The 25,847-nt window shown below is 49.4% G+C and overlaps 2 protein-coding genes across 6 annotated transcripts in view; one reads left to right on the top strand and one right to left on the bottom strand.

Annotated features, from left to right (window-relative positions):
* Nucleotides 1-46: 46 nt before the first annotated feature.
* KDM8 (lysine demethylase 8) lies at nucleotides 47-24,989 on the top strand. 2 transcript variants are annotated; one of them, XM_084641383.1, is made up of 8 exons: nucleotides 255-382; nucleotides 3,765-4,372; nucleotides 5,902-6,068; nucleotides 7,880-8,012; nucleotides 9,447-9,488; nucleotides 17,898-18,047; nucleotides 23,214-23,306; nucleotides 23,402-24,989. In XM_084641383.1, exons 2-8 carry the CDS (start codon nucleotides 3,836-3,838, stop codon nucleotides 23,564-23,566), a joined length of 1,287 nt encoding a protein of 428 aa, XP_084497509.1. In that variant the 5' UTR covers nucleotides 255-382; nucleotides 3,765-3,835; the 3' UTR covers nucleotides 23,567-24,989. The 2 variants fall into 2 exon arrangements, with proteins under 2 accessions (XP_084497510.1, XP_084497509.1); XM_084641384.1 differs by lacking the exon at nucleotides 17,898-18,047 and having other exon boundaries at nucleotides 47-382.
* Nucleotides 24,990-25,485: 496 nt separating this feature from the next.
* The window catches only part of NSMCE1 (NSE1 homolog, SMC5-SMC6 complex component), a 45,869-nt gene continuing 45,507 nt past the window's right edge, over nucleotides 25,486-25,847 (bottom strand). For all 4 annotated transcript variants that reach the window (XM_084641388.1, XM_084641385.1, XM_084641386.1 and 1 more), the window contains one exon: nucleotides 25,486-25,774. In XM_084641388.1, the coding sequence (XP_084497514.1) occupies nucleotides 25,689-25,774 (86 nt within the window). In that variant the 3' untranslated portion in view covers nucleotides 25,486-25,688. The remainder of the gene's footprint in view (nucleotides 25,775-25,847) is intronic.

Below are 25,847 nucleotides of genomic sequence, written 5' to 3'. Positions count from 1 at the left end.
CCCCGTCGGGACAGCCAGGCAGGGCTGGGGCGGGCTCACACCCACCGGCGCGCGCCAGGGGCGGGGACCTGCCCGGCTCGGTCCGACGCGGGCCGGGATCACCCGCCCGGCCCCGGCCCCGACTCGGGCCGCGCAGAGCCTGAGGCGAGCGGCCGGCCCCGCCCTCTGAGCGCCGCCGCCGCGCGCGCCCCGCCCCCCCCCCCCCGCCGGGCCCGCGCGCGGTCGGGGGGGCGGGAGGACGGCAGGAGGCGGAGCCATGGTCGGGCCGCGCTCTCAGCTCGGGTGGGGGCGGGGCTGCGCAGGCCCAGTAGATGCGGAACTCGGAGCCGGGGGGCGCGCGGGGCGCTGGCTGCAGGGCTCCGGCAGGCGGCGCTGCGGAGAGGTGCGAGGCGGTTCCCCCCGCCCGGGCTGCGCGGGGGAGGGGCGCTCTGGGGGCGGGGGGTGCATGGGGGAGGGGTACCTGGGGCGAGGAGGGGCGCTCTCAGGGCAAGGGGTGCCTGGGGCGAGGAGGGGCGCTCTAGGGGAGAGGGGTGCATGAGGGAGGGGCGCTCTCGGGGCGTATGGGGGAGGGGCGCTCATGGGGGGAGGGTTATATGGGGCGAGGAGGGGTGCTCTCAGGGCAAGGGGTGCATGGGGCGAGGAGGGGCGCTCTAGGGGCGAGTGGTGCCTGGGGCGAGGAGGGGCGCTCTAGGGGCGAGGGGTGCCTGGGGCGAGGAGGGGCGCTCTAGGGGCGAGGGGTGCCTGGGGCGAGGAGGGGCGCTCTCGGAGCGAGGGGTGCATGGGGGAGGGGCGCTCTCGGGGCGAGTGGTGCCTGGGGCGAGGAGGGGCGCTCTCGGGGCGAGGGGTGCATGAGGGAGGGGCGCTCTCGGGGCGAGGGGTGCATGAGGGAGGGGCGCTCTCGGGGCGAGGGGTGTATGGGGGAGGGGCGCTCATGGGGGGAGGGGTATATGGGGTGAGGAGGGGTGCTCTCAGGGCAAGGGGTGCATGGAGGAGGGGCGCTGTGAGGGCGAGGGGCGCATGGGGCGAGGAGGGGCGCTCTGGGGGCGAGGGGCGCATGGGGCGAGGAGGGGCGCTCTGGGGACGAGGGGTGCCTGGGGCGAGGAGGGGCGCTCTCGGGGCGAGGGGTGCATGGGGCGAGGAGGGGCGCTCTGGGGGCGAGGTGTGCATGGGGGAGGGGCGCATGGGGCGAGGAGGGGCGCTCTCGGGGCGAGGGGTGTATGGGGGAGGGGCGCTCTGGGGGTAAGGGGCACTCTGGGGGCGAGGAGTGCCTGGGGCGAGGAGGGGCACTCTGGGGGCAAGGGGTGCCTGGGGCGAGGAGGGGCGCTGTAGGGGCGAGGGGTGCCTGGGGCGAGGAGGGGCGCTCTAGGGGCGAGGGGTGCATGGGGGAGGGGCGCTCTCGGGGCGAGTGGTGCCTGGGGCGAGGAGGGGCGCTCTAGGGGCGAGGGGTGCCTGGGGCGAGGAGGGGCGCTCTCGGAGCGAGGGGTGCATGAGGGAGGGGCGCTGTAGGGGCGAGGGGTGCCTGGGGCGAGGAGGGGCTCTCTCGGGGCGAGGGGTGCCTGGGGCGAGGAGGGGCGCTCTAGGGGAGAGGGGTGCATGGGGGAGGGGCGCTCTAGGGGAGAGGGGTGCATGGGGGAGGGGCGCTCTAGGGGCGAGGGGTGCCTGGGGTGAGGAGGGGCGCTCTAGGGGCGAGGGGTGCCTGGGGCGAGGAGGGGCGCTCTCGGAGCGAGGGGTGCATGAGGGAGGGGCGCTGTAGGGGCGAGGGGTGCCTGGGGCGAGGAGGGGCTCTCTCGGGGCGAGGGGTGCCTGGGGCGAGGAGGGGCGCTCTAGGGGAGAGGGGTGCATGGGGGAGGGGCGCTCTAGGGGCGAGGGGTGCCTGGGGCGAGGAGGGGCACTCTCGGAGCGAGGGGTGCATGAGGGAGGGGCGCTGTAGGGGCGAGGGGTGCCTGGGGCGAGGAGGGGCACTCTCGGGGCGAGGGGTGCATGAGGGAGGGGCGCTGTAGGGGCGAGGGGTGCCTGGGACGAGGAGGGGCGCTCTAGGGGAGAGGGGTGCATGAGGGAGGGGCGCTCTCGGGGCAAGGGGTGTATGGGGGAGGGGCGCTCATGGGGGGAGGGTTATATGGGGCGAGGAGGGGTGCTCTCAGGGCAAGGGGTGCATGGAGGAGGGGCGCTGTGAGGGCGAGGGGCGCATGGGGCGAGGAGGGGCGCTCTGGGGGCGAGGGGCGCATGGGGCGAGGAGGGGCGCTCTGGGGACGAGGGGTGCCTGGGGCGAGGAGGGGCGCTCTCGGGGCGAGGGGTGCATGGGGCGAAGAGGGGCGCTCTGGGGGCCAGGGGTGCATGGGGGAGGGGCGCTCTCGGGGCGAGTGGTGCCTGGGGCGAGGAGGGGCACTCTCGGGGCGAGGGGTGCATGAGGGAGGGGCGCATGGGGCGAGGAGGGGCGCTCTCGGGGCGAGGGGTGTATGGGGGAGGGGTGCTCTGGGGGCGAGGAGGGGCACTCTGGGGGCAAGGGGTGCCTGGGGCGAGGAGGGGCGCTCTAGGGGCGAGGGGTGCATGGGGGAGGGGCGCTCTCGGGGCGAGTGGTGCCTGGGGCGAGGAGGGGCACTCTCGGGGCGAGGGGTGCATGAGGGAGGGGCGCTGTAGGGGCGAGGGGTACCTGGGGCGAGGAGGGGCGCTGTAGGGGCGAGGGGTGCCTGGGGCGAGGAGGGGCGCTCTGGGGGCGAGGGTATGCATGGGGGAGGGGCGCTCTCGGGGCGAGTGGTGCCTGGGGCGAGGAGGGGCGCTCTCGGGGCGAGGGGTGCATGAGGGAGGGGCGCTCTCGGGGCGAGGGGTATATGGGGCGAGGAGGGGTGCTCTCAGGGCAAGGGGTGCATGGAGGAGGGGCGCTGTGAGGGCGAGGGGCGCATGGGGCGAGGAGGGGCGCTCTGGGGGCGAGGGGCGCATGGGGCGAGGAGGGGCGCTCTGGGGGCGAGGGGCGCATGGGGCGAGGAGGGGCGCTCTGGGGACGAGGGGTGCCTGGGGCAAGGAGGGGCGCTCTCGGGGCGAGGGGTGCATGGGGCGAGGAGGGGCGCTCTGGGGGCGAGGTGTGCATGGGGGAGGGGCGCATGGGGCGAGGAGGGGCGCTCTCGGGGCGAGGGGTGTATGGGGGAGGGGCGCTCTGGGGGTAAGGGGCACTCTGGGGGCGAGGAGTGCCTGGGGCGAGGAGGGGCACTCTGGGGGCAAGGGGTGCCTGGGGCGAGGAGGGGCGCTGTAGGGGCGAGGGGTGCCTGGGGCGAGGAGGGGCGCTCTAGGGGCCAGGGGTGCATGGGGGAGGGGCGCTCTCGGGGCGAGTGGTGCCTGGGGCGAGGAGGGGCACTCTCGGGGCGAGGGGTGCATGAGGGAGGGGCGCTGTAGGGGCGAGGGGTGCCTGGGGCGAGGAGGGGCTCTCTCAGGGCGAGGGGTGCCTGGGGCGAGGAGGGGCGCTCTAGGGGAGAGGGGTGCATGGGGGAGGAGCGCTCTAGGGGCGAGGGCTGACACTCTTAGAGGGGGCGTGGGTCAGGCGAGGAGGGGTGATCTTGGGGCGAGGGGTGCGTGGGACTCTCTTGAAGGGAGAGGTGCATGGGGGATGGGGTGCTCTAGGGGTGAGGGGGTGGCACTCTTAGAGGGAGGGGTGCATGGGGCAAGGAGGGGTGCATGGGGGGAGGAGCTCTCAGTGTGGCACTGTGACTGCCTGGCTTCCACATTGGGCCCCTTTGGCTCTGCTCACAAGTAACATCTGTGTTTGCTTACAGGAGCTGGCGGGCCAGGGAACCAGCCCTTACTCCTAGCTGGCCAGGAGCGTAGTCAGCCCCTAGGGGTTCTCATGTCACAACCCAGCTCCCCTGAGGGCCGAGCCAGGAGCTCCAGCCCTGCTGCAGATCAGGTCTCAGCAGGGAATGCTCTGTGGGCAGACGTCAGGGCATTGCTGCCCAGCACTAAGAAAGACCTGAAACTGGACTTCAGCGAGAAAGTGGAGGAAAGTGTCATCTCACTGCTCCAGCAAGCTAGAGACCTTCTCTATGGAGCTGGAAGCCTGTGCTCTGGAGGCACAAGGGAAACCTGCTTACAAGTCAGTGAAATAATAATAGATTACTCTTGGGAAAAGCTTAATATTGGGACTTGGAGAGATGTGGACAAGGACTGGCGACGAGTCTATTCTTATGGCTGCCTTTTCAAAGTGCTGTGTATGTGCAGTGAGCAAGGCACCATAGCAGATGCCATTCGGGTCTGTGACATGGGACTGCTGATGGGAGCATCCATATTGGATAACATCCTGGTTAGGATAATTAATGTCCTTCAGAAGCATCTAACGTATGGGAAACGGTCTACTGAAGAAGACACAAAGGAGTCACGTAGAAAGGTAGCAGTTCTCAATGTTCTTGTCCACCACTGTATTACATACAGAGAGAATGGGAACTGGTATTCCAGCAAATAACTAGATCCCAAAATCCAGGCTGGGTCAAGAAGCCACTGACCTTGGGGGGTAAATCATGTAACTGGGTCTCTCTCGTTCTTGGGTAAAAGCAGAGATCTCAGGCAATACAAATGAGATGAGCTTTACAGAGGCAGAAGATGATGCTTTTATGCAATCATTCCTCTTTTTTTGTTTTTGTTTGTTTACATGGAACTTTTCATCCTGTTTTCTCAGTTTATTTGCAGATCTAAAGGTATTCTGTCCCATTTTTTATCTACTTCTTGCTTATATCATCCTCTGGTTTCCCAATTAATGGGAGGCCTCTATCACACTTTTGTGGTACCTTCCATTCAAGGATCTCAGTCAAAAGATCTTCCAAACATGAATGAATTGATCCTTGCAGGCCCTATAAATGAGAATCATCACCATTCTGTGCCTCAGTTTCTCCATCTGTAAAATGGATATGTGATGTGCCAGAGGTCACGCAGTGAGTCAGTGGCAAAGACAGGAAAAAGTGTCTCTAGGTTCCCCATTCTGGGATTCACAAAATCACTCTTTCTGCATACACAGAACTACTTTGATACACTATAAGAGCTGCCACTTGCAGCAGCTCTCAGTGCAGCTTGGAGAATTTCCTGTTCATTTTACTTTTTTTTAATTTGGTGACCCGCTGAAATCTCTCTTCCTTTTCTGCTTTTGTTCCTATTCCATATCCTGCTGCCGAGAAAAGAACTGATGATTCCAGCCTCCATAAGTCAGTCCACCACTACTAATTGTGAGATTTTTGTGAGACGCTGTAGGCTGTTCCATTGACATGCAACACAAAGAGGCAGGGCAGGCAATACAAAGGAGAGGTCAGCTTCCCCCCACACTCACTAGTATGTCTGAGGGAAGCTGTAAATCTGGCTTCTCCATCCACATGCGCTTAGGACATAAGAGCAGTTTTACTTTAGACTCCTGGGCATTTTGGGAAGTCTTTGCAGGTTGGAGGAGTGCTGAGGATTTTATCCCCGTTCTGCTTAGGAACATAAGAACGGCCATACTGGGTCAGAGCAAAGGTCCATCTAACCCAGTATCCTGCCTTCCAGTAGTGGCCAATGCCAGGTGCCCCAGAGGGAAAAAACAGACAGGGAATCATCAAGTGATCCATCCCCTGTCGCCCATTCCCAGCTTCTGGCAAACAGGCTAGAAACACATCCCTGTCCATCCTGGCTAATAGCCATTGATGGACCTATCCTCCATGAATTTATCTAGTTCTTTTTTGAATCCTGTTGTAGTCTTGGCCTTCACAACATCCTCTGGCAAGAAGTTCCACAGGTTGATGGCGCTTTTCCCTGTTTATGTTACACCCTCAATTCAAGTGATTTCAGCATCTCCTTTGCTGGGAGAGAGTAACACTGTTTTTTAACATACATGTTTTCTGATGTAGTAAAGGGCAGGTTACTTTGTTGTGCTAAAAAATCCCTGTGTTTCAGAAAATCCGGAATGACCACACTACCATTCCATCAGTAAAATCAGAAGAAGTTATTCCACGGCTTCACTGCCCTTCTCTAGAGCATTTCAGAGAAAATTATATGATTCCACAAAAGCCTGTCATCCTGGAGGGTATTGTTGACCACTGGCCATGTATGAAGAAATGGAGGTGAGGACAAGAGCTTAAAAACGGCATCATCTCTTGCCCTGATTAAGCAAGCATGTTTTCTGCACCAGTTAACTAAGCCCAGAACAATGTATGCCTCTGTAAGGTATGAAATGCCAGTTCCAGTGATTCCTGCTAGGAGCATCATCTTGCTGCATAATTTGCTCTACTTCTGAAATATTTTTCATTGCTAATAGAACTTGGGTGCAACAGATCCAGTTCAGAAACTTGCATCCTAATAGATTTGCTTTGCTAATGATAGAATAATAGAAATCAGATGTTGGAAGAGAGCTGGTTTGTCATCCATGCCATCTTTTCGGAAGCCAATGCAGGGAACCTCTCTTTGATGCATTTTCTAGTGCTATATATCAGAGCTGGGCATATATTGCCAAAGATTCTCATGGTTATTTATTTGAATTTGCCTCAGCCACGTCTCTTCTTTCTGCAAGCATTCACACAATCAAGATTTACTGAGAAATATTTGATGAAAGTGAATTTCAAAGTTGCATGTCCAAGAATTATTGGAAATGAAATTTTTCATTTACAAGCACAAATATTAACACTGGAAGTGCTTGCAGGCTCAGCCTAATGATATCATGTGACTTACCTTAACATTCAACTAAGCAATGCACCTAAAATTTCAATATTGTGTAATGAATATTTGTAGCCAAAAGCACATGATTAATCTATAGAGTAAAATAAATTTACAAAAAACTCTCAAATGAATTTGAGGAAACCCTCACCTGCTTGCTGCTATTCCACAAGCACAATAGAAGCTATGTTCATTGAATAAATTATGGTTCATTATTCACTCAGTACTTTTATAAACCCTTTTTCTCTTCTCAAAGATGTTTTCAAATAGGAAATAGGGGTTTTTTAACTGAAGAAAAATTGTGGTATTAAGATGCATACAAACCTCACTGCTCATTCCTTTGCTGCTTGCATCCTCGGTCTCTCTGGTTGGCTGGCTTTTGAGAGCAGAGGCTTTCTCTGCATATTAGTCTTGTAAATCGCCTACCAGACTTCAGGTGCTGTGTAAATAGAAAATAATAATAATATTCCAAGCAATGCAGCTTCCACCTCTCCTCTTAGGGATACTCTTTCTGGCAAATGGCATGTAAACAATACTTCCTGAGACACCCATCAGGCACGAGCGCCGCATCCAATAGGCTGGGGACTGCTGTGCCCCCCACAAACAGCCCCGCATGGCCCCACCCACACTTATCTCCGAAGCCCCCTCCCACTTGCCCTTTCCCCCTTGGCCCCAGCCCAGACAGGCTAATCCTCGTCAGTGCTGCTGGGGCCACCCAGCACTGGGGACATGGGGGCTGGAAGCACTGGGGTGCCCACTCTGTGGTTGGGACTGGGAGGGGCCATGTGCCGCCCACCCTGCGCTCGGGGGGGGTGCCCGCCTTCCCTGCACTTGGGGGGACTGTGCGCTGCCTACCCGCCCTGCACTCAGAGGCAGGCGGGGTCCACGCGCTGCCCACCTGGTGCTTGGGGCAGGGGGGCTCTGGTTGGGGAAGGGGACTGGGGCCGCAGGGGAGGGTGGGGCCAGCTAGGGGCTAGCCTCTCCCAGCCTGCGGTTCACCCGCTGCCCGTGCCCTCAGGTAAATTCTCCACTGGAGTGCTCAGGATGTTTCCATAATCTTCTTAGTCAGGGCAAAGGACAAAGGCAGCTGCTCTGTGACGCTAATGTTCTTTGTTCACAAAACCCTCTCAGAAAATGGATTTCCCATCTGACATCCAAACCAGGAAAAATAATGAAAATGTTAGAGCAAAGATTGAAAATAATGGAACCTACTTTCTTCTAGTCTGGATTATCTCCGTCAAATCGCCGGCTGCCGCACAGTCCCTGTAGAAGTGGGTTCCCGGTATACCGATGAGGAATGGTCTCAGACACTCATGATTGTCAATGACTTCATTGATCAATATATCGTGAACAAGGTCTGTTACTTCCACGTTGTTTTATCTCCAGACAAGGTCTGGTATTGGACTGGGGAATTCTGTCTTAGACCCACTTGGCAAAGAATATTAGAACAGAGAGCTGCTTGCACAATACCTTACACCAGAGGTCCCAAACTGTGCAGTACGCCCCCTAGGGGAGCATGGAGGGACGTTTGGGGTCGAGGATAGCCCCCATGTTGGGGGCAGGGAGCGCCACGCAGCTGCTGGCCCCGACTGCCAGCCCCATGCCCTTCCGAGGCCTCGCCCCTGTCCCCAGCTGTGGGTCCAGCCTCAGCCTTCTTACCTCTGTCCGTTACAGGGGGAGGAAGGGGGGTGGACAGGGGTAAAGAGGGGCGCAAGGTAAAAAATTTGGGGACAGCTGCCTTATGTGAGTCATGGTGCCTGAAATTCAGGAATTGGAAGCGCCCCACTTTGCACCACTGACTCACTTTCTCCTTATCTAGATGTTAATGTGCAGCAACTGGAATTTTAGGAGCTTTTCTAGGCATTGAGCAGGTGACTTAAGATCACCCCTCTTCTGGGAAGCCCCATGTTACATTTTTATTGATCTGTGTGTGACTATCAATGAGACTATCAATGAACAATCTAAAACTTTGCCTGTTTAAAGGGTGAATCCCTGGCCATAGAGGGGATTTTAGAGGCTTTCTGGTTTTGATCGTTGCACAGATTCCATCAGGAGACTCATCCCATGACTGTTCTTTGTGCTCTTTGCAGCATATTTGCTCCTCCACTTTCCCATGAGTCTTGTATGCGACTCACTGAAACTGTGGGGATGTTAGTATGACTCGAAAACAAACTCCCCCCTTGGTTGTATTCACTGATATTACAGATAACATGGGTGTGGAGCTGTAGAGGCCACATTCTGCTATTACACAGATCGCCGCTCTGAAGCTTCTGTTACAGGTGGAACAAGGACTCTAGAAAATTTCTCACCATTTCTTCCCTTTTTTTGCTCTCCATGTCTGGAGCAGTCATTCTATCCCAGATGGTGACTATATCCCCCTGGCCTGACCCAGCCTAATGAAGGCCAGGAGCCTCAGACCAAGCCCCATAGTCACCAGTACTGTTCCTCTAATTGATTCTGGTGCTTTGTGAGATCTCATAAGATCCAATTTCACTGCAACCTGTAACAAGGGATATGAAGAAATGGGACATCAGGTTAGATACTAAACATCCCTGCACTGTGGCACAAGCATCAGGATCAGAAGTCTCTGAGCTGGCAGGACCACATGGCATCATATCTCCAGCAAAAGGAGCATTTACAGCCAAAATAGTCAGTTATTATTCAGTTGACTCGAGCATTTTGGAATAAATTATGCCAGTAATTGACTTTATTTATAAGTAACTTCCATAAATGTGAAGCCAGACCCTATAAATCATTATTCATTCTCTTTCTCTCTCCTGTAATTTCAGAATAGCATTGGATACCTTGCCCAGCATCAGCTTTTTGATCAGGTAAATCTAAAAATGAATATTTTTTTCAGCTTGCTGTAGAGACAAGGCAGTGTCTTTTACTGGGTCAGCTTCTGTTGGTGAGGGCTAGTCTACACTAAAAGCGCTACATCAGCACAACTACACCGCTGTAGCATGTCTGGTGACGACGCTTGCCAACGGGAGAGACCTCTCCCGTCAGCATAATAAATCCACTTCCGTGAGAGGCAATAGCTGTCCTGCCGACATAGCGCTGTCCACACTGGCACTTAGGTCGGTGTAACTTAGGTTGCTCAGGGGGGTGGCTTATTCACACCCCAACACCAGCTCCACCCCTTCTGCCCGCAGCCAGAGCCCCAAGACCCACTACCTCACCTGCCTCAGCCAGAGGAGCCCCAGGCTGACCAAAGCCCTTAGGTCTCCCCACGCCTGCCTGGAGGAATCCCAGGCCAGCTGCAGCCGCGATGCGCCTCCCCAGCCCAGAGCCCAAGCCGCCTGGGGAAAAGTGTCTCTCTATTCCAGAAGAAGCTTTTGATATGCCCCATGCAGGTTCAACGGTGGCTGAGCAGGCAGTATGAGCTATTCATCTTTCTGGGTTCATCAGTGACCTCCCTGGACTCCAGGGAGGTCACTGATGAACCTGGGAAGCTGAATAGCTCATACTGCCTGCTCAGCCACCCCTGAACCTGCATGGGGCACAATCAATCAAAAGCTTCCCCCCAGAACCCCGCAGCCAGAGGTCTGGTGGCTGCAGCAGCGCCATGGAAGGCAGAGACTTCCCTGGCCTATTATACCTGCTGCCCATGCCCCTGAGTGATATGTTGTACTGAAGTAAATGGTAGTGTAGACCTGGCCTTAGAGAGACACACTTTCGAGCCACACAGAGCTCTTGTTCAGGTCTGGCAAAGGAACTCCTGGCATCAGAGCAAAATGCAAGGTGGGACAGATTGTTTAGCATAAATAGCTAGCACATGCTGTAAGGCAGTGGTTCTCAACCAGGAGTCCGGGCCCCACTGGTTTCAGGGTGTCTGCCAAGCCGGGCCAGCATTACACAGTAATCCCACAGTATTCTTGCCTGCAAGTTAAAGAGGTATGGGCTGGATGAATGGACTATAAGGTGGATAGAAAGCTGGCTAGATTGTCGGGCTCAACGGGTAGTGACCAATGGCTCTATGTCTAGTTGGCAGCCGGTATCAAGAGGAGTGCCCCAAGGGTCGGTCCTGGGGCCGGTTTTGTTCAATATCTTCATAAATGATCTGGAGGATGGCGTGGATTGCACCCTCAGCAAGTTTGCAGAGGACACTAAACTGGGAGGAGAGGTAGATACGCTGGAAGGTAGGGATAGCATACAGAGGGACCTAGACAAATTGGAGGATTGGGCCAAAAGAAATCTGACGAGGTTCAACAAGGACAAGTGCGGAGTCCTGCACTTAGGACAGAAGAATCCAATGCACCGCTACAGACTAGTGACTGAATGGCTCGGCAGCAGTTCTGCAGAAAAGGACCTATGGGTTACAGTGGACGAGAAGCTGGATATGAGTCAGCAGTGTGCCCTTGTTGCCAAGAAGGCCAATGACATTTTGGGATGTATAAGTAGGGGCACTGCCAGCAGATCGAGGGACATGATCGTTCCCCTCTATTCGACACTGGTGAGGCCTCATCTGGAGTACTGTGTCCAGTTTTGGGCCCCACACTACAGGAGGATGTGGAAAAATTGGAAAGAGTCCACGGAGGGCAACAAAAATGATTAGGGGACTGGAACACATGACTTATGAGGAGAGGCTGAGGGAACTGGGGATGTTTAGTCAGCGGAAGAGAAGAATGAGGGGGGATTTGATAGCTGCTTTCAGCTACCTGAAAGGGGGTTCCAAAGAGGATGGCTCTAGACTGTTCTCAGTGGTAGCAGATGACAGAACAAAGAGTAATGGTCTCAAGTTGCAGTGGGGGAGATTTAGGTTGGATATTAGGAAAAACTTTTTCACTAGGAGGGTGGTGAAACACTGGAATGCGTTACCTAGGGAGGTGGTGGAATCTCCTTCCTTAGAAGTTTTTAAGGTCAGGTTTGACAAAGCCCTTGCTGGGATGATTTAATTGGGGATCGGTCTTGCTTTGAGCAGGGGGTTGGACTAGATGACCTCCTGAGGTCCCTTCCAACCCTGCTATTCTATGATACACTTGCTGGGGACCCAGGGCAGAAAGCCAAAGCCCCACCATCGGGGGTTGAAGCTGAAGCCTGAGCAACTTAGCTTCACAGGGCCCCCTGTAGCGTGGGACCCCAGGCAAATGCCCTGCTTGCTACCCCTTAACACTGGCCCTTGCTTTTACATGCAGAAAAACACAGACGGGCCATGTAATCTTTATAGCACGTTGGGGAGGCCTTAGAAAGAGAAAGGTTGAGAACCCCTGTTATAAGGGACTACTTAGGGTAGAGTGGCTTGTTAACATCTCTGCAGTCATAGGACAAAAAGAGGGGGCTAGCGGGTTACAGATTGTTGTAATAAGCCATAAATCCAGTGTCTCTGTCAGTCCATGATTTTTGGTGTCTCGCAGAGTAATGAATTTAAGCTCCCAGGCTCATCTTTAGGAGGTGTTGTGCAGGTTTCCTTTGAGGCTGAAGACTGAGAGATAAGATACAGAATGATCCCTTTGTGAAAAGTGTTCACCCACAGGTGATAGGGTGGTTTTGTCTTTTATCATTTTCCTGTGAGTTCAGTCGAGAGCGCAGTGATTGTCTGGTTTATTGTTTTGGGAGCATTTAGTGCCCTGGAGCTTGTGGGGGCGTGTATCAGATCCATGGATCTTGAATGATGTGTTGGGAGGGGTCTTGATCATTGTAGCAATTGAGATATGTCTGCAGGTTTTGCATCTGTTGTTGTGGCAGGGTCTGGTGCTGCTTTGATTTGGTGTGTCCTTCTCTGTGGGGAGCTTGCATCTGATGATGAATTTGGAGAGGTTGGGGGGTGCAAGGCCAGAAGAGGGGGTTCAGGAAAGATTTCTTTGAGGATGGGGTCCTCATCGAGTATGGGTTGTAGTTGTTTGATGATATCCAGAATGAGTTCCAGTGTGGGGTGGTAGGTGACAAATAGGGGTGTGTGTTCAGAGGGGTTTTTATTTCTGTACTGAAGCAGGTTCTCTCAGGGTATTTGGGTGGCCCATTCCATGATGTGATCTACTTCTCTGGTTGAGTGTCCTTGTTTGGTGAAGGTGGTTTTGAGTGTGTTAAGATGTGTATCCCAGACATTCTCCTCAGAGCATATTCCGTGGTATCTGAGTGTCTGGCTGTAGATAACAGATTTCTTGGTGTGTTTGGAGTGATTACTGGATCTGTTTCAGAGTAGCAGCCATGTTAGTCTGTATTCACAAAAAGAAAAGGAGTACTTGTGCCACGTTAGAGACTAACAAATTTATTAGAGCATAAGCTTACGTGAGCTACAGTTCCGATGCATCCGATGAAGTGAGCTGTAGCTCACGAAAGCTTATGCTCTAAGAAATCCGTTAGTCTCTAAGGTGCCACAAGTACTCCTTTTCTTTTTACTGGATCTGTGAAGGTATGTGGGGTGATCCAGTGGTTTTTTTGGTTTATCTCTAGGTCCATCAATGTCTATTAGCTAGGATGGGCAGGAATGGTGTCCCTAGCCTCCGTTTCCCAGAAGCTGGGAATGGGTGACAGGGGATGGATCACTTGATGATTCCCTGTTGTGTTCATTCCCTCTGGGGCACCTGGCACTGGCCACTGTGGGAAGACAGGATACTGGGCTAGATGGACCTTTGGTCTGACCCAGTAGAGCCATCCTTATGTTCTTGTATATGGTTATCTATAGGATTCCATTATTAAAGCTAATCATAGTGTCCAGGAAGTTGATAGTGTGGAAGTGTTCCAGAGAGAGTCTGATGGATGGGTGGTGGTTGTTGAAGTTGTGGTGGAAATCTATGAGGGAGTTTAAGTCATGTGTCCAGAGGATGAAAATATCATGGATGTATCTCAGATATATCATTGGTTTCGTGGTGCATTTCATAGAATCATAGAATATCAGGGTTGGAAGGGACTCTCACCAATTTTTCCACATCCTTCTTGTAGTGTGGGGCCCAAAACTGGACACAGTACTCCAGATGAGGCCTCACCAATGTCGAATAGAGGGGAACGATCACGTCCCTCGATCTGCTCGCTATGCCCCTACTTATACATCCCAAAATGCCATTGGCCTTCTTGGCAACAAGGGCACACTGTTGACTCATATCCAGCTTCTCGTCCACTGTCACCCCTAGGTCCTTTTCTGCAGAACTGCTGCCGAGCCATTCGGTCCCTAGTCTGTAGCGGTGCATTGGGTTCTTCCATCCTAGGTGCAAGACCCTGCACTTATCCTTGTTGAACCTCATCAGATTTCTTTTGGCCCAATCCTCCAATTTGTCTAGGTCCCTCTGTATCCTATCCCTACCTGCCACCGTATCTACCACTCCTCCTAGTTTAGAATCATCAACAAATTTGCTGAGAGTGCAATCCACACCATCCTTCAGATCATTTATGAAGATATTGAACAAAACCGGCCCTAATTTGTCCAGAAATTCTTCTTCAAGGTGGCCCATGAAGAGGTTGGCATATTTCGGAGCCATCCTAGTACCCATGGCTGTTCCAACGGTATGGACAAAATGTTTGTTGTTGAATGTAAAATGGTTCTGGGTGAGGCTGAAATGGATGAGTTTGGCTATGTGTTTGGGGTGGATCTTTGAGTGTTGTCCATTGTCTTGTAAATGTTTGAGGCAGGCAGCAATGCTGTCATTGTGAGGGATGTTGGCATATAAGGAAATGACATCCATGATGACAGCCGTCCAACACAAAAACAAAAAGTGGAACAGGCCACACAAATACCCTGAGAGAACCTGCTTCAATACAGAAATAAAACGCCCTCGGACTGAACACCCCTAGTTGTTCCCTACCACCCCACGCTGGAAACCATGTGGGGTATCATCAGACAACTACAACCCACACTCAATAGGGACCCCATCCTTTGCAGTGAATACTGTTGCAAAGAATTCATTTTACTTCTCCACAAGGGCCTTATCTTCCTGGAGTACTCCTTTAGCACCTTGATCGTCCAGTGGCCCCATTGATTGTTTGGCAGGCTTCCTGCTTCTCATGAACTTACAAAAAGTGTTTGTTGTTGGTTCTTGCATTTTTTGCCAGTTGCTCTTCAAATTCTTTTTTGGCATGCCTGATTATACCTCTACACTTGATTTGCCAGAGTTTATGCTCCTTTCTATTTTCCTCAGTAGGATTTGACTTACAATTTTTAAAGAACACCTTTTTGTCTCTAACTGCCTCTATCACTCTGCTGTGTAGCCAGGGTGACATTTTTTGGGTCGTCTTGATGGTGGGGGGGGTTTGGGAGGGGCAGGGTTATATATTTAGTTTGAGCCTCAGTTATGGTGTTTTTAAATAGTTTCTGTGTAGTTGGCAGGCATTTCAGTCTTGTGACTGTTCCTTTTAATTTCCATTTAACTAGCGTCTTCATTTTTGTGTAAATCCCCTTTTTGAAGTTAGTATGTTTCTTTGGTATTTCCTCCCTGCAAGGATATTACATTTGATTACATTATGGTCACTGTTACCAAGCGGTTCAAGTATATTCAGCTTTTGGACCAGACCCTGTGTTCCACTTAAGGCTAAATCAAGAATTGCCTCTCCCCTGCTGAGTTATAGGACTGGCTGCTCCAAGAAGTAGTCATTAATGGCATCTAAAAAGTTTATCTCTGCATCCCTTCCTAAGGTGACAATATAAGAATAGTTTAAATCCCCCATTATTATTGGGGTTTCTGTTTTTATAGCCTCTCTAATCTCCCTGGTGATTTCACAATCACCATCCTGGTCAGGTGGTCAGTAGTATATTCCTACTGCTATACTCTTACTATTCAAGCGTGGAATTCCTACCCCTAGAGATTATGTGGCACAGTTTGATTCATTTAAGATTTTTTGACTCTACTTTCTTTCACATATAGCGCCACCACCCACACCAGTGCAACCTATTCTGTCATTTCTGTATATTGTGTCCCATTGATTGTCATCGTTGCACCGAGTTTCTGTGATGCCTGTTACATCAATATCCTCATTTAAACCAGGCACTCAAGTTCACACGTCTTGATACTTAGACTTGTAGCATTTATTTACGAGTATTTATAAAACGTTTCGATATTTAGTTGTTTGCCTTCATGTAATGTAATTGAATGGGACTCTTTGTCCTTTGACTGGTTTTCTTCAGATCTAACTGTACTTTTTATCAACTTCTATCCCATCCTCTTTATTAAGATATAGAGTATCCCCTTTAATAAATCCTCCACTAAGGAAGGTCTCTGTCCAAACCATGTGGTCCTCTGCACCTGTCAGCTTTCCGCCAGCACATTGGTCATACTGAGAATCTCAGTTGCAGCCTGGACACTGTTAGTTGGAAGGAGACTCTGTATTCTCCTCCATAATGTTTTAGGATTTCCCACCTACACCGTAACTTGAAGGGATAGGGAGGGTCTGTAACTCTACCCTGGATCCATCCTGATTAGCATGCTGGTACCTTTGCAGTAGTGAGAAAATCCAGTCTTTGTAATGCTTTGTGACCATGTCATGTCGCTTGTGTGTGTGCGGATGTAACTGGAGCAGCAGTTCTGCCCCCAGGAAATAACCCTGTCGGAAGTTTGGGCAGGGAACAGTCTGCAAGCAGTCGGTTCAGCCACAGCACAGTAGGCAGCAGGCTTCATTTCTTCATCTCCTCCCTGTGCGTTCAGATACACAGCACAGGTAGCCGTCTGCAGTAGTGTCACCTAGCGACCCCCCGTGCTAGTCTCCTTTACAATGATCTTTCCCTGCTCTTGGCGAGACGAGACAAGAGAGTTGGAATGACTCTAGATTGTGTATTGATTTAAAGTAAGCCAGGGATCACTTTCTGTTGCTGATCCCATGTCCGTGATCATTGTCACCACTGCAGGACAGCTGAATCCGCTTCTGAAACTCCAGTGACTGTGGCCCCACTTCTAGGGGCTCCTGTCCCTACTCTCTACCCATCTTCAGAAAGTAAACTGTTCTTCTCTCCACTTCTGCAGTTACTTCTGAACCTTCCTTCCAGTTAGCTAGAAGGGAGATTTGTCTGGTGAGGGGTGTATGCTGGGGTGACGTCAGGGTCAGACTGAAGGATGGGGAGAAGGGATTAATTTCATAGGTCAAGAGCAATCTGCTCCTATGCCAAGACACATGCATTACCACTATTCTGACTCATTCTTGTAATTCTCATTCCACCGTTTCCTCTACCTCCTCTATTTTGGCTTCCTTCATCTTCTCATGTCTCCACTTACATTGTAAGCTCTCTGGCCAGGAACACTGTCTGTGTCTGTACAGTGCCAAGCAGCATGGTATCTTGATCCTGAGTGCAGCCTTTGCATGCTATCGCTATTCAAATAACTAGTGAGCAGGTCTCAGCCCATGAGTAAAGACACTTCTAACAATTATGCCAGAGGGAGGAGGTGGGAACAGGGGAAGAAGGAAAAAGGATTTTTTTTTATTGTTGCTATTTAATTATAACTGAAAAGAGTAGATTAAATATGTTAATTTTATTTCAGAGTTCTATTAAGATGCAAAAGATTTTAATAAAGAACTTGATCAGCATGGTATTAGCATAGTCAATTCACAAATAAAACAATATTTTCATTAGGGTTTCTTACTGTGTTTTGAGTTTAACTGCTAAAGAAGAAAATTTCTCTGCAGAATTAAAAAAATTCCCATAGATTTTAGCTTTACAGTACAGTAGTTTGGGGACATTTCCTACAGATCGTGGCCCTACTCTTCTGATGACTCTGTTGAACAACCCAACCTTTGTGGTTTATTTAACCAGCTGGTTTATAATTTTGGAAATATGATTTACATGGGCTGTCTCACTTCTCTCCATTGTATTGATCTGAGTGCCATTGTCCGCACCTTGAGAGGCCTGGTCTTCTATTCTGGATAGGCCGTCCATATTTACACTGCTCTGCGCGTCAGCCCATGCACGCTTTCATTGTGTACTTTTACATAAGAACCTAAGAAGGGCCACCCTGGATCAGACCTAAGGTCCATCTAGCCAGTATCCTGTCTTCACAATGCCAGGAGCCCCAGAGGGAATTAATAGAATTGGCAATCATCAAGTGATCCATCCACTGCCATCCAGTACCAGCTCCTGGCCTAAACAGAGGCTAGGGACACCATCCCTGCCCCATCTTGGCTAATAGCTGTTGATGGACTAACTTAGTTCTTTTTTGAACCCTGTTATAGTCTTGGCCTTCACAGCATCCTCTGGCAAAGAGTTCCACAGGCTGACTGTGAAGAAATACTTCCTTTTGTTTGTTTTAAACCTGCTGCCTGTTAATTTCATTTGGTGAAATTAATTTAATTTCTGCATTGTTGTTGGTTACTGGGAGTAGATCCCAGAACTGAAGCAGGATATTTGCATCCCTGATTACTGCAGCCTGGGGGAAGGGGAAGAAGATGACATCACCATTAATGCTTGGTTTGGCCCAGAGGGAACCATCTCACCTCTTCATCAAGATCCACAGCAAAATTTATTAGTCCAGGTCTGTACTCTGTTTTTTTAATGACTGTATAACCCAAGTGTAACTTTAACAATACAGCTAGAACGTACATAAGTACTAGAGATGAGGGTAGCTGAAGGCTTGATTGATAAGAGTGGCATGTGTGAATAGTTTATCATGTCTCTGATGTGCTCATCACCTCAGTAGTTTATTATGTCACCTGATGTACACATCTCAGCATCTGACAGACGTTAACAGATTTATGCTGTCAATGCCCAGTGAGGTAGGGAAGTATTATTTAGCTCCATTTTACAGGTGAGGAACCCAGGCACAGAAAAGAGATGTGAGTTTCCCACGGTCACACCTGCAGTCCATGGCAGAGTTGGAAGAACCCATTTCTCCAGATTCCCTGCATAGGGCATTATCCATAAAGCCTTCCTTCTCCTCTCTAGGGTGCGGCAGAGTTTTGGGTGAATATATAGCACAAGGGCAAACAACACTATCGGCCCTGATTATCTTATGAAATAACTTTTTGTACTTCCATGAAAATTCAGAGTTTAAACTGTGTTCTCACCCTAGCAAAATTAGTGCTATTCTCAGATAAATGAAAAACTATTGCTGGTAGGTTTATTAACGTTTACATTACAGAAGCACCCAGAGGCTCCGATCAGGATTGAGGCTACTTTGTACTAGCACGGCACAAACAAATGAAGATTGCCTGCCTAGAGTTTACAATTTAAGATGTTCAACTGTGAGTTTGTTTACAGGCTGGAGCCCTGCATTGCTCTTTTCTCTCCTTCAGACTCTTAACAGACACCTCAGTCAATGCACGAAGACAAATACAGCTATTCCATTCTTTCACATTGCTTTCAGCTGAGCCGTATAACTGAGGCCCTGGCTATTTGTGCTTGTTAATAAGAAGGGGTGTTAGCCCTATTTACCTAAGTACACTACATTTCAATTAGAGATTGTATTCTTTATCGCTTACTTTTCTAAGAATGGCTGTTTAGAATTGCCGTGCAGTTACACAGCTGCCATGCTCCACCCAGAGGTAACTGTGACTGCATTTTGCTAGGAAGAATTCCCTAACGTATACAGTTTCTAAAGCATGCTGGGATCTTTCTGGAGGAAAGGCCTTGCATAGGGTAGTGTTATTAGGGAAAATCTGGATGCCTTGTGACACTTGTGCCTTGAGAAGAGGAGATTCTCAGTCAGTGAATGGGGAGTGGAGTATTGTGGGCAGCAGGGAATCTCACAGCCCATTTTAGTTCAGCTGCTTCTCTTTTCCTGGGGTTACCTAAGGCCTGGCTATGAGTGGTTTGGAATGGCGCTGCAGATTGGTGGTGCTTTCCAGGCCAAAGGAGTGTTAGAATCATAGAATATCAGGGTTGGAAGGGACCCCTTAAGGTCATCTAGTCCAACCCCCTGCTCGAAGCAGGACCAATTCCCAGTTAAATCATCCCAGCCAGGGCTTTGTCAAGCCTGACCTTAAAAACCTCTAAGGAAGGAGATTCTACCACCTCCCTAGGTAACACATTCCAGTGTTTCACCACCCTCTTAGTGAAAAAGTTTTTCCTAATATCCAATCGAAACCTCCCCCACTGCAACTTGAGACCATTACTCCTCGTTCTGTCATCTGCTACCATTGAGAACAGTCTAGAGCCATCCTCTTTGGAACCCCCTTTCAGGTAGTTGAAAGCAGCTATCAAGTCCCCCCTCATTCTTCTCTTCTGCAGGCTAAACAATCCCAGCTCCCTCAGCCTCTCCTCATAAGTCATGTGTTCTAGACCCCTAATCATTTTTGTTGCCCTTCGCTGGACTCTCTCCAATTCATCCACATCCTTCTTGTAGTGTGGGGCCCAAAACTGGACACAGTACTCCAGATGAGGCCTCACCAATGTGTTGTCAGCTCTTGATCAGTCAGAATGCCAGACTCTTCCTATTGTTTCAGTGTGATAGATACAGTAACTGAGGAAGACCTGACCCTCACTCATTTAATCACTTCTGATCCTTTGGGAAGTCCTGAATCATAGTATCAACAACTCTGACCAGTCTGTCCATGGTGATATATGGAGGCAATAACATAGTCAAGAAGGTGCCAATGCCTGGAGCCAGGGTTTCTCACTTTGTCTAAAGCTGGTATTCGTGATGACCAGGCCATGCTCTATGCATCTGCTCAAGAGGAGGATGCCATTGGAACTCGAGATCGGAAGGGTGTCCGCATCACAAGGGCCATGCATGGAACCAATAACTGTTGGACAGACCATCACCTTGTTAGATCCATCACGAATTTCCAGATCGCCTCAAGGCATCGTAAGCAGGCAAAATCAATATGAAAGAAATTCAATGTCAAGTCTCTTCAAGATATAGTGACTCAGGAGAAACTCCAAGAAAGGTTTGACACCATACCTACAGTTGATGATAATGAAAATTTCTGGAAGTGATTAAAGGCTACCATTCTCTCGACATGTGCTGAGTCCATTGACTATGTCACCTGCCATCACCAAGATTGGTTTGATGAGAATGATACTGAAATTCAGGGCCTGCTCAACCAGAAAATAAAAGCTCATTGCATATGGCAAAACGACATATCACATCAAGAGAAGAAAGAGTCATACAAGCAACTCCAGGATGAAGCCCAAAGGAAAAATCCATCACATCAAAAACAAGTGGTGGTGAGAAAGGCCAAGTAGATTGAGCTTTGCACTCGTAAACATGACATGAGGAGACTTTTCAGGCAGTAAGGGCCATTTACAGTCCATGCTCCCATACTCCTACACCACTCTGAGTCCAAGATGGGTCAATGTATTTTAAAAACAGCTAAGCCATCAAAGCCAGATGGAAGGAGCATTTTGAATCACTCCTGAATCATGAATCAACTGTTTGATGCCACTATGAATCCATACCTCAACGACATGAAAGAGAATCTCTTGCCGATCCTGCCCCCCCCGTCCTCGAAGAAGTAACATGAGTCCACATACAAACCAAGAGAAACAAGGCAACAGGACCAGATGACATACCAGCTGAAGTCTACAAGTTTGGAGATGAAGTACTGGTAAAGAAGGTCCACAAACTTTTTATTCAAATCTGGTATACTGAGAAGGTTCTGGAAGACTTGAGAAATGCCAACATTGTTACAATCTTTAAGAAAGGAGATAAGTTGGAGGGTAAAAATTATCGAGGCATTGCCTTGCTATCTACAGCAGGGGAAATTCTCGCCCATATCCTCTTAAACCAATTACTTCCCTTTGCTGAGGAAATATTGCCAGAATCTCAGTGTGGTTTCAGACCATCCCACAAGACAACCAACATGATCTTCGTTGCCTGCCAAATCCAGGAAAAGTCTCAGAAGCAAAATCAGGACCTGTACATGGCCTTCATCAGTTTGACAAAGGCCTTCAACTCTGTCAGTGACAGCGCCTTTGTAAGGTGCTGGCCAGATCTGGCTGCCATCCCAAACATTTTTATGGTCTTAAGACTTCTTCCAGATCAAATGACTACCACCATTCTCTATAATGGCTTGGAGCCAGACCCTTTTGTCTGGTATGCAAGGATGTGTTATTGCCCTAACCGTGTTCTCTATCTATTTAGCAGTCATTTTGGTCCTCATTAAAGACAGTCTCCCTAATGGAGTTGACATTCAATACAGAATGGATGGGCAGCTTTTTACATGACCCACCACAAATCACCATTGAGGGACGGACTTTGGAGACAGTCGAGCACTTCTGCTACCTTGGTAGCGAACTCTCTCAAAATGCAAAAATCAATCGTGAGATCCAGCACAGGATCCGGGTCACAACTGCTTCCTTTGGGAAAGTGCTCCAACATGTTTTCATGGACCATTACCTACGGAAGGACACCAAGATCCAGGTCCATAAGACAATTGTTATTCCTATGCTCCTTTATGGATGCGAAACCTGGGTGTCCTATCGACAGCACCTCAAGAGTCTGGAGAGGTACCACCAGCAGTGCCTCAGGAAGATCCTTCGCATCAAGGGGAAGATCGCTGCACTAATGCCAGCATCCTCACTGAAGCCAACGTTACCAGCATTGGAGCCATGATCCTCATGCATCAACTTCGCTGGGCTGGACATTGTGTGTGGATGCTAGACTCTCCCCTCCCAAAACAAGCCCTCTACTCTCAGCTCACCCATGGTCAGAGATCCTGTGATGATGAAGGAAACCGCTACAAAGAAAACTTATGTGGACATTACAAGCTGGGAGGAACAAACCACCAACCAACCTCAATGGCTCCACATCAAGGAGAAGTGCCTTGCCCTCAAAGCTGAGGAGAGGGAGAGAAGGAATTAAAAAGAAAGAACCTTTTTTCCAGCAGGCAGCTGATCCACCAGAAAATATCTGTATCTACTGCAGGCGGATCTGTGGTACCTGGATCAGACTCCTGCGTGATCTCAGGACCCATATATAAATCTGTGGTAGAGTTCATCCTTAAATCGAGGGATCGCCAGTAATGGAGGCATTATTCTATTGCTAACAGAGAGCACAAGCGCTTGTGAAGTTTCATAGCCTAGCAACTTTAATTAGTCTGCCAATTAATTTTTAGCATCACCTGCCTGCAACTCAGAGAAGTGCAGGTCAATCAGTCCAGCTGCCTTTCTAATTCTTCTCTCCCAATTACACATCACCATGTAGAGAACAAATTTAATGGTGATGGAAAAATTAGACCTTGTAGAGTATGAGCAAGCTCAGTATCAGCTGGCAGCTACCTGGAAATATCACCTTTACCCTCTTGCGTGTAGCATGGCTCAGCTCAGCAGGCACAGCTAACTCAATACTTTTTTTATTCACCATCCTTTCAACATTGTTTCCTTCTAGTTATGTTTAGTCCCAACAGCACTTTGGAGACTGGGTGCCATGTAATTAAAAATGAATTTCAAGAGGAAGAGCTGCCTTCCCTTCCTTAAAAGCATCTTTCCTGTTCTATGAAGCCAGGTACATAGGTTACAACCCAATCTGATCTGATTTCATTCTTCATTATAGAGTACCTGTTCCTCAGTAGCAAAAATCATGACTTTACCTGTTTTGCCCAGGATCTGGCAATCTGTTGTAGTCTACAGTTAAGTGCTTATCATGATACAGAGGGATAGAGCATTAGACTGATCACTAATTAACTGAAGTCAAACCCTATTTCAGCAGGCAATGTGCAGATTAATGACAGATGGAAAATTTATATCCTTCCACCTGCAGGTAATTGGAAGAAAATACATCCGTCTGTACTCTCCACAGGAATCAGAAAATCTATATCCACATGAAACCCAAATTCTTCACAACACCAGCCAGGTAAATAACTGCCTAAAATCTAAAAATTGATCATTTAATTTGAAGTAACCAAACCATCTTTGGATCTGAAAACAAATTGTGTGTTTGATTTATAGGTGGACGTGGAGGATCCCGATTTAGTTAAGTTCCCCAAGTTTGAACGGGCTGCATTTCAAGCTTGTATTCTGACACCAGGACAGGTTCTGTTTATTCCAGTTAAATACTGGCATTATGTACGATCTCTCGATGTCAGCTTCTCTGTCAGTTTCTGGTGGTCATAAACCATGATTTGGTGTGGATAAATCTCTGTTTTGCAATTTAAGGTAATATAAAAAATGCAGCATGCTGTACTCTTGATTAGGGAAAGAATTTTCAGACCTTCAACAGAGGAAAGTTTTTCTTAACATGAGAATGTTCATTATCTTTTGCTTAAAGTGCAGAGCTGGGTTAAGAATTCCAGTTCTTTCTGCTTCCTGACATAGCAAGAAATCTAAACAAAGAATCAGAAATGAGGTAGCTGCAGCAGCATTCACTGTTTTGTGAATGTTTCCAATACAAATTCCTAATAAAGAACATCTGTCAAATTATCAGCTCAAGTATACATACCCAAAACAAGACTATATATGGGCATCATCAAGACACTGGGCCCCAAATGGTGTGATTGTCAAAGTGGAGCTGAAGGGACCATGTGACCCATTGTAAGTTTACCATCCATCTGAATTTAATAATAGTTGCATAGCCATGACTCCCATTATGGTGGATAACATTTATACAAAATCTCCGATAATAAAAAGGAGCCAAGCCAGCAGTAAAGTCTATTGCTAATGAGGGGTGGAAGTGCAATACACTGGATTATATAATTCAGTGATAGAGCTCAGCTGTTGTACTTGTGTTGTGCCGTTTGCAGGGAGATGGACTGCATTCCTTTCATTCTCACCAGCAATTAATTCATTACCATCCTTGCTGTTGCAGCTGGCAGTGTCTGGTACTTCTCTCCCTTCCAAGCCATTGTAAGGAAACCTAGACAATTCTAAAATGATTGTTAAAAATAGCTGCTGGAGAAATACATTAATATACAAAACATGGGCACTGCAGTGACTTCTCATCTGATCTAACAAAAAGCCCATTTACTCACAGGGGAAATATGAAATGAAGATTTCATTTTCTTGATTAAAGCTCTGATATTACTAATCATTGCAAATGCAGAGTTCTCTAACTGTTATGCAAACCCCAAGTGTGTGTTTGCTTAGAATGAAGCTTCAATATGAGCTCTGGTGTAGTGAGCCAGTGAAGGAATCAGCATGTGGTGTTTGGAGACTATTCCTTCATCTGGTGCTCATTCCCATTAGGCTCCCCTCTCCCACCCTAAACCATTTTCTGGGGTATTATGTAAAAAACAATTATTACAGAAGGAACTGTGAAAGAGATGCTCAACTTCTACTCTCTGGCATTCTGGGCTGAAAAGACTACACACCTGCTTCTGTGCCTGCAAAGCTATGGGACTGCAGGGACTTTGAGATCCAAGAAATGAAGGTGCAGAAGTGCTAACTTAGCATCATTTATTCTAACCAACAATTACTATGAAATCGTGGTATTAAAAGGAGGCTTAATAGATGCTCTTAAACCTTGGGGAACCCTGAGATGTGCTTCTGGTGCCACCTCTTTGTCAGATTTGGAGCAATAAAGAATGAATGTGTACGTGAATACTCAGACTATGTTTAAAAACATCCTTTCAGAGGAGGGCTGGAACTAGGTGGGGATGAGGTGTTAATACTGAACCCTGTTAGTGGCACCTTCACTGAATTCAACCAGGATGACAGAATGGTTGACAAACCTCATTGATTTTACAGATTTTATAACAGTTTTAAAATGGAAGTCTAAATAGGTCTTGTGTCTTTTAAAAAGTTCTGTTTTTGGAGGATTTGCACAAACTCCCCTGCACTGAGCTTTCTTGTCCCAGCTGCACGTTCAGACGGACTCCTGCACCTGGGCCCCCTTTAATTTAACAGGACTGGGCACGGTGTAAAGGTCTATGTGGATCAGCTTACACAACTGAGGCAGCAGCAGTCAAATCTCCCATTCCTACATAGGCATAATGCCCCACCCCCCTTTGGCAATAATGGTAGCTATGTACACATACCATGACAGCCTCCACTACAGCCATGCTGACCTTAACAGTGCAGGAACTGAGCAAGGAGGCCAAGGTCAGAACAGTTTTATTTTCAAACTTCTAGCAAGGTTTTAGCAGAGTATAAACAAACCATAAAAAGAAAACTGACTTTGTTCCCTGGGCATTCCTACTTTCAGAATGACACATTTTACACTAACGCTGAAGTAAACTGCAATTGGGCTCATCTGTAGAACAGTGAAAGAAAATGGCTGCTTTAACTGAAGCTGGTCTTTCTAACGCCGCCTTGTTCCTGAGGATGAGGTTCCTCTCCTCTCCCTCGGGGCACTTGAAGGCAACTGGGAATCTGGCCGATTTATCTCTGTGAAGAAAAAATGCAATGTTAGTGAACAAAATACCGGTTTGTGTTGTTTCCCTGACAATACACTTTCATG

This window comes from Lepidochelys olivacea, assembly GCF_965140295.1.
Source record: "Lepidochelys olivacea isolate rLepOli2 genome assembly, chromosome: 10".
Taxonomy (NCBI): Eukaryota; Metazoa; Chordata; order Testudines; family Cheloniidae; genus Lepidochelys; species Lepidochelys olivacea.
This window is presented reverse-complemented; position numbering and strand designations above follow the sequence as displayed.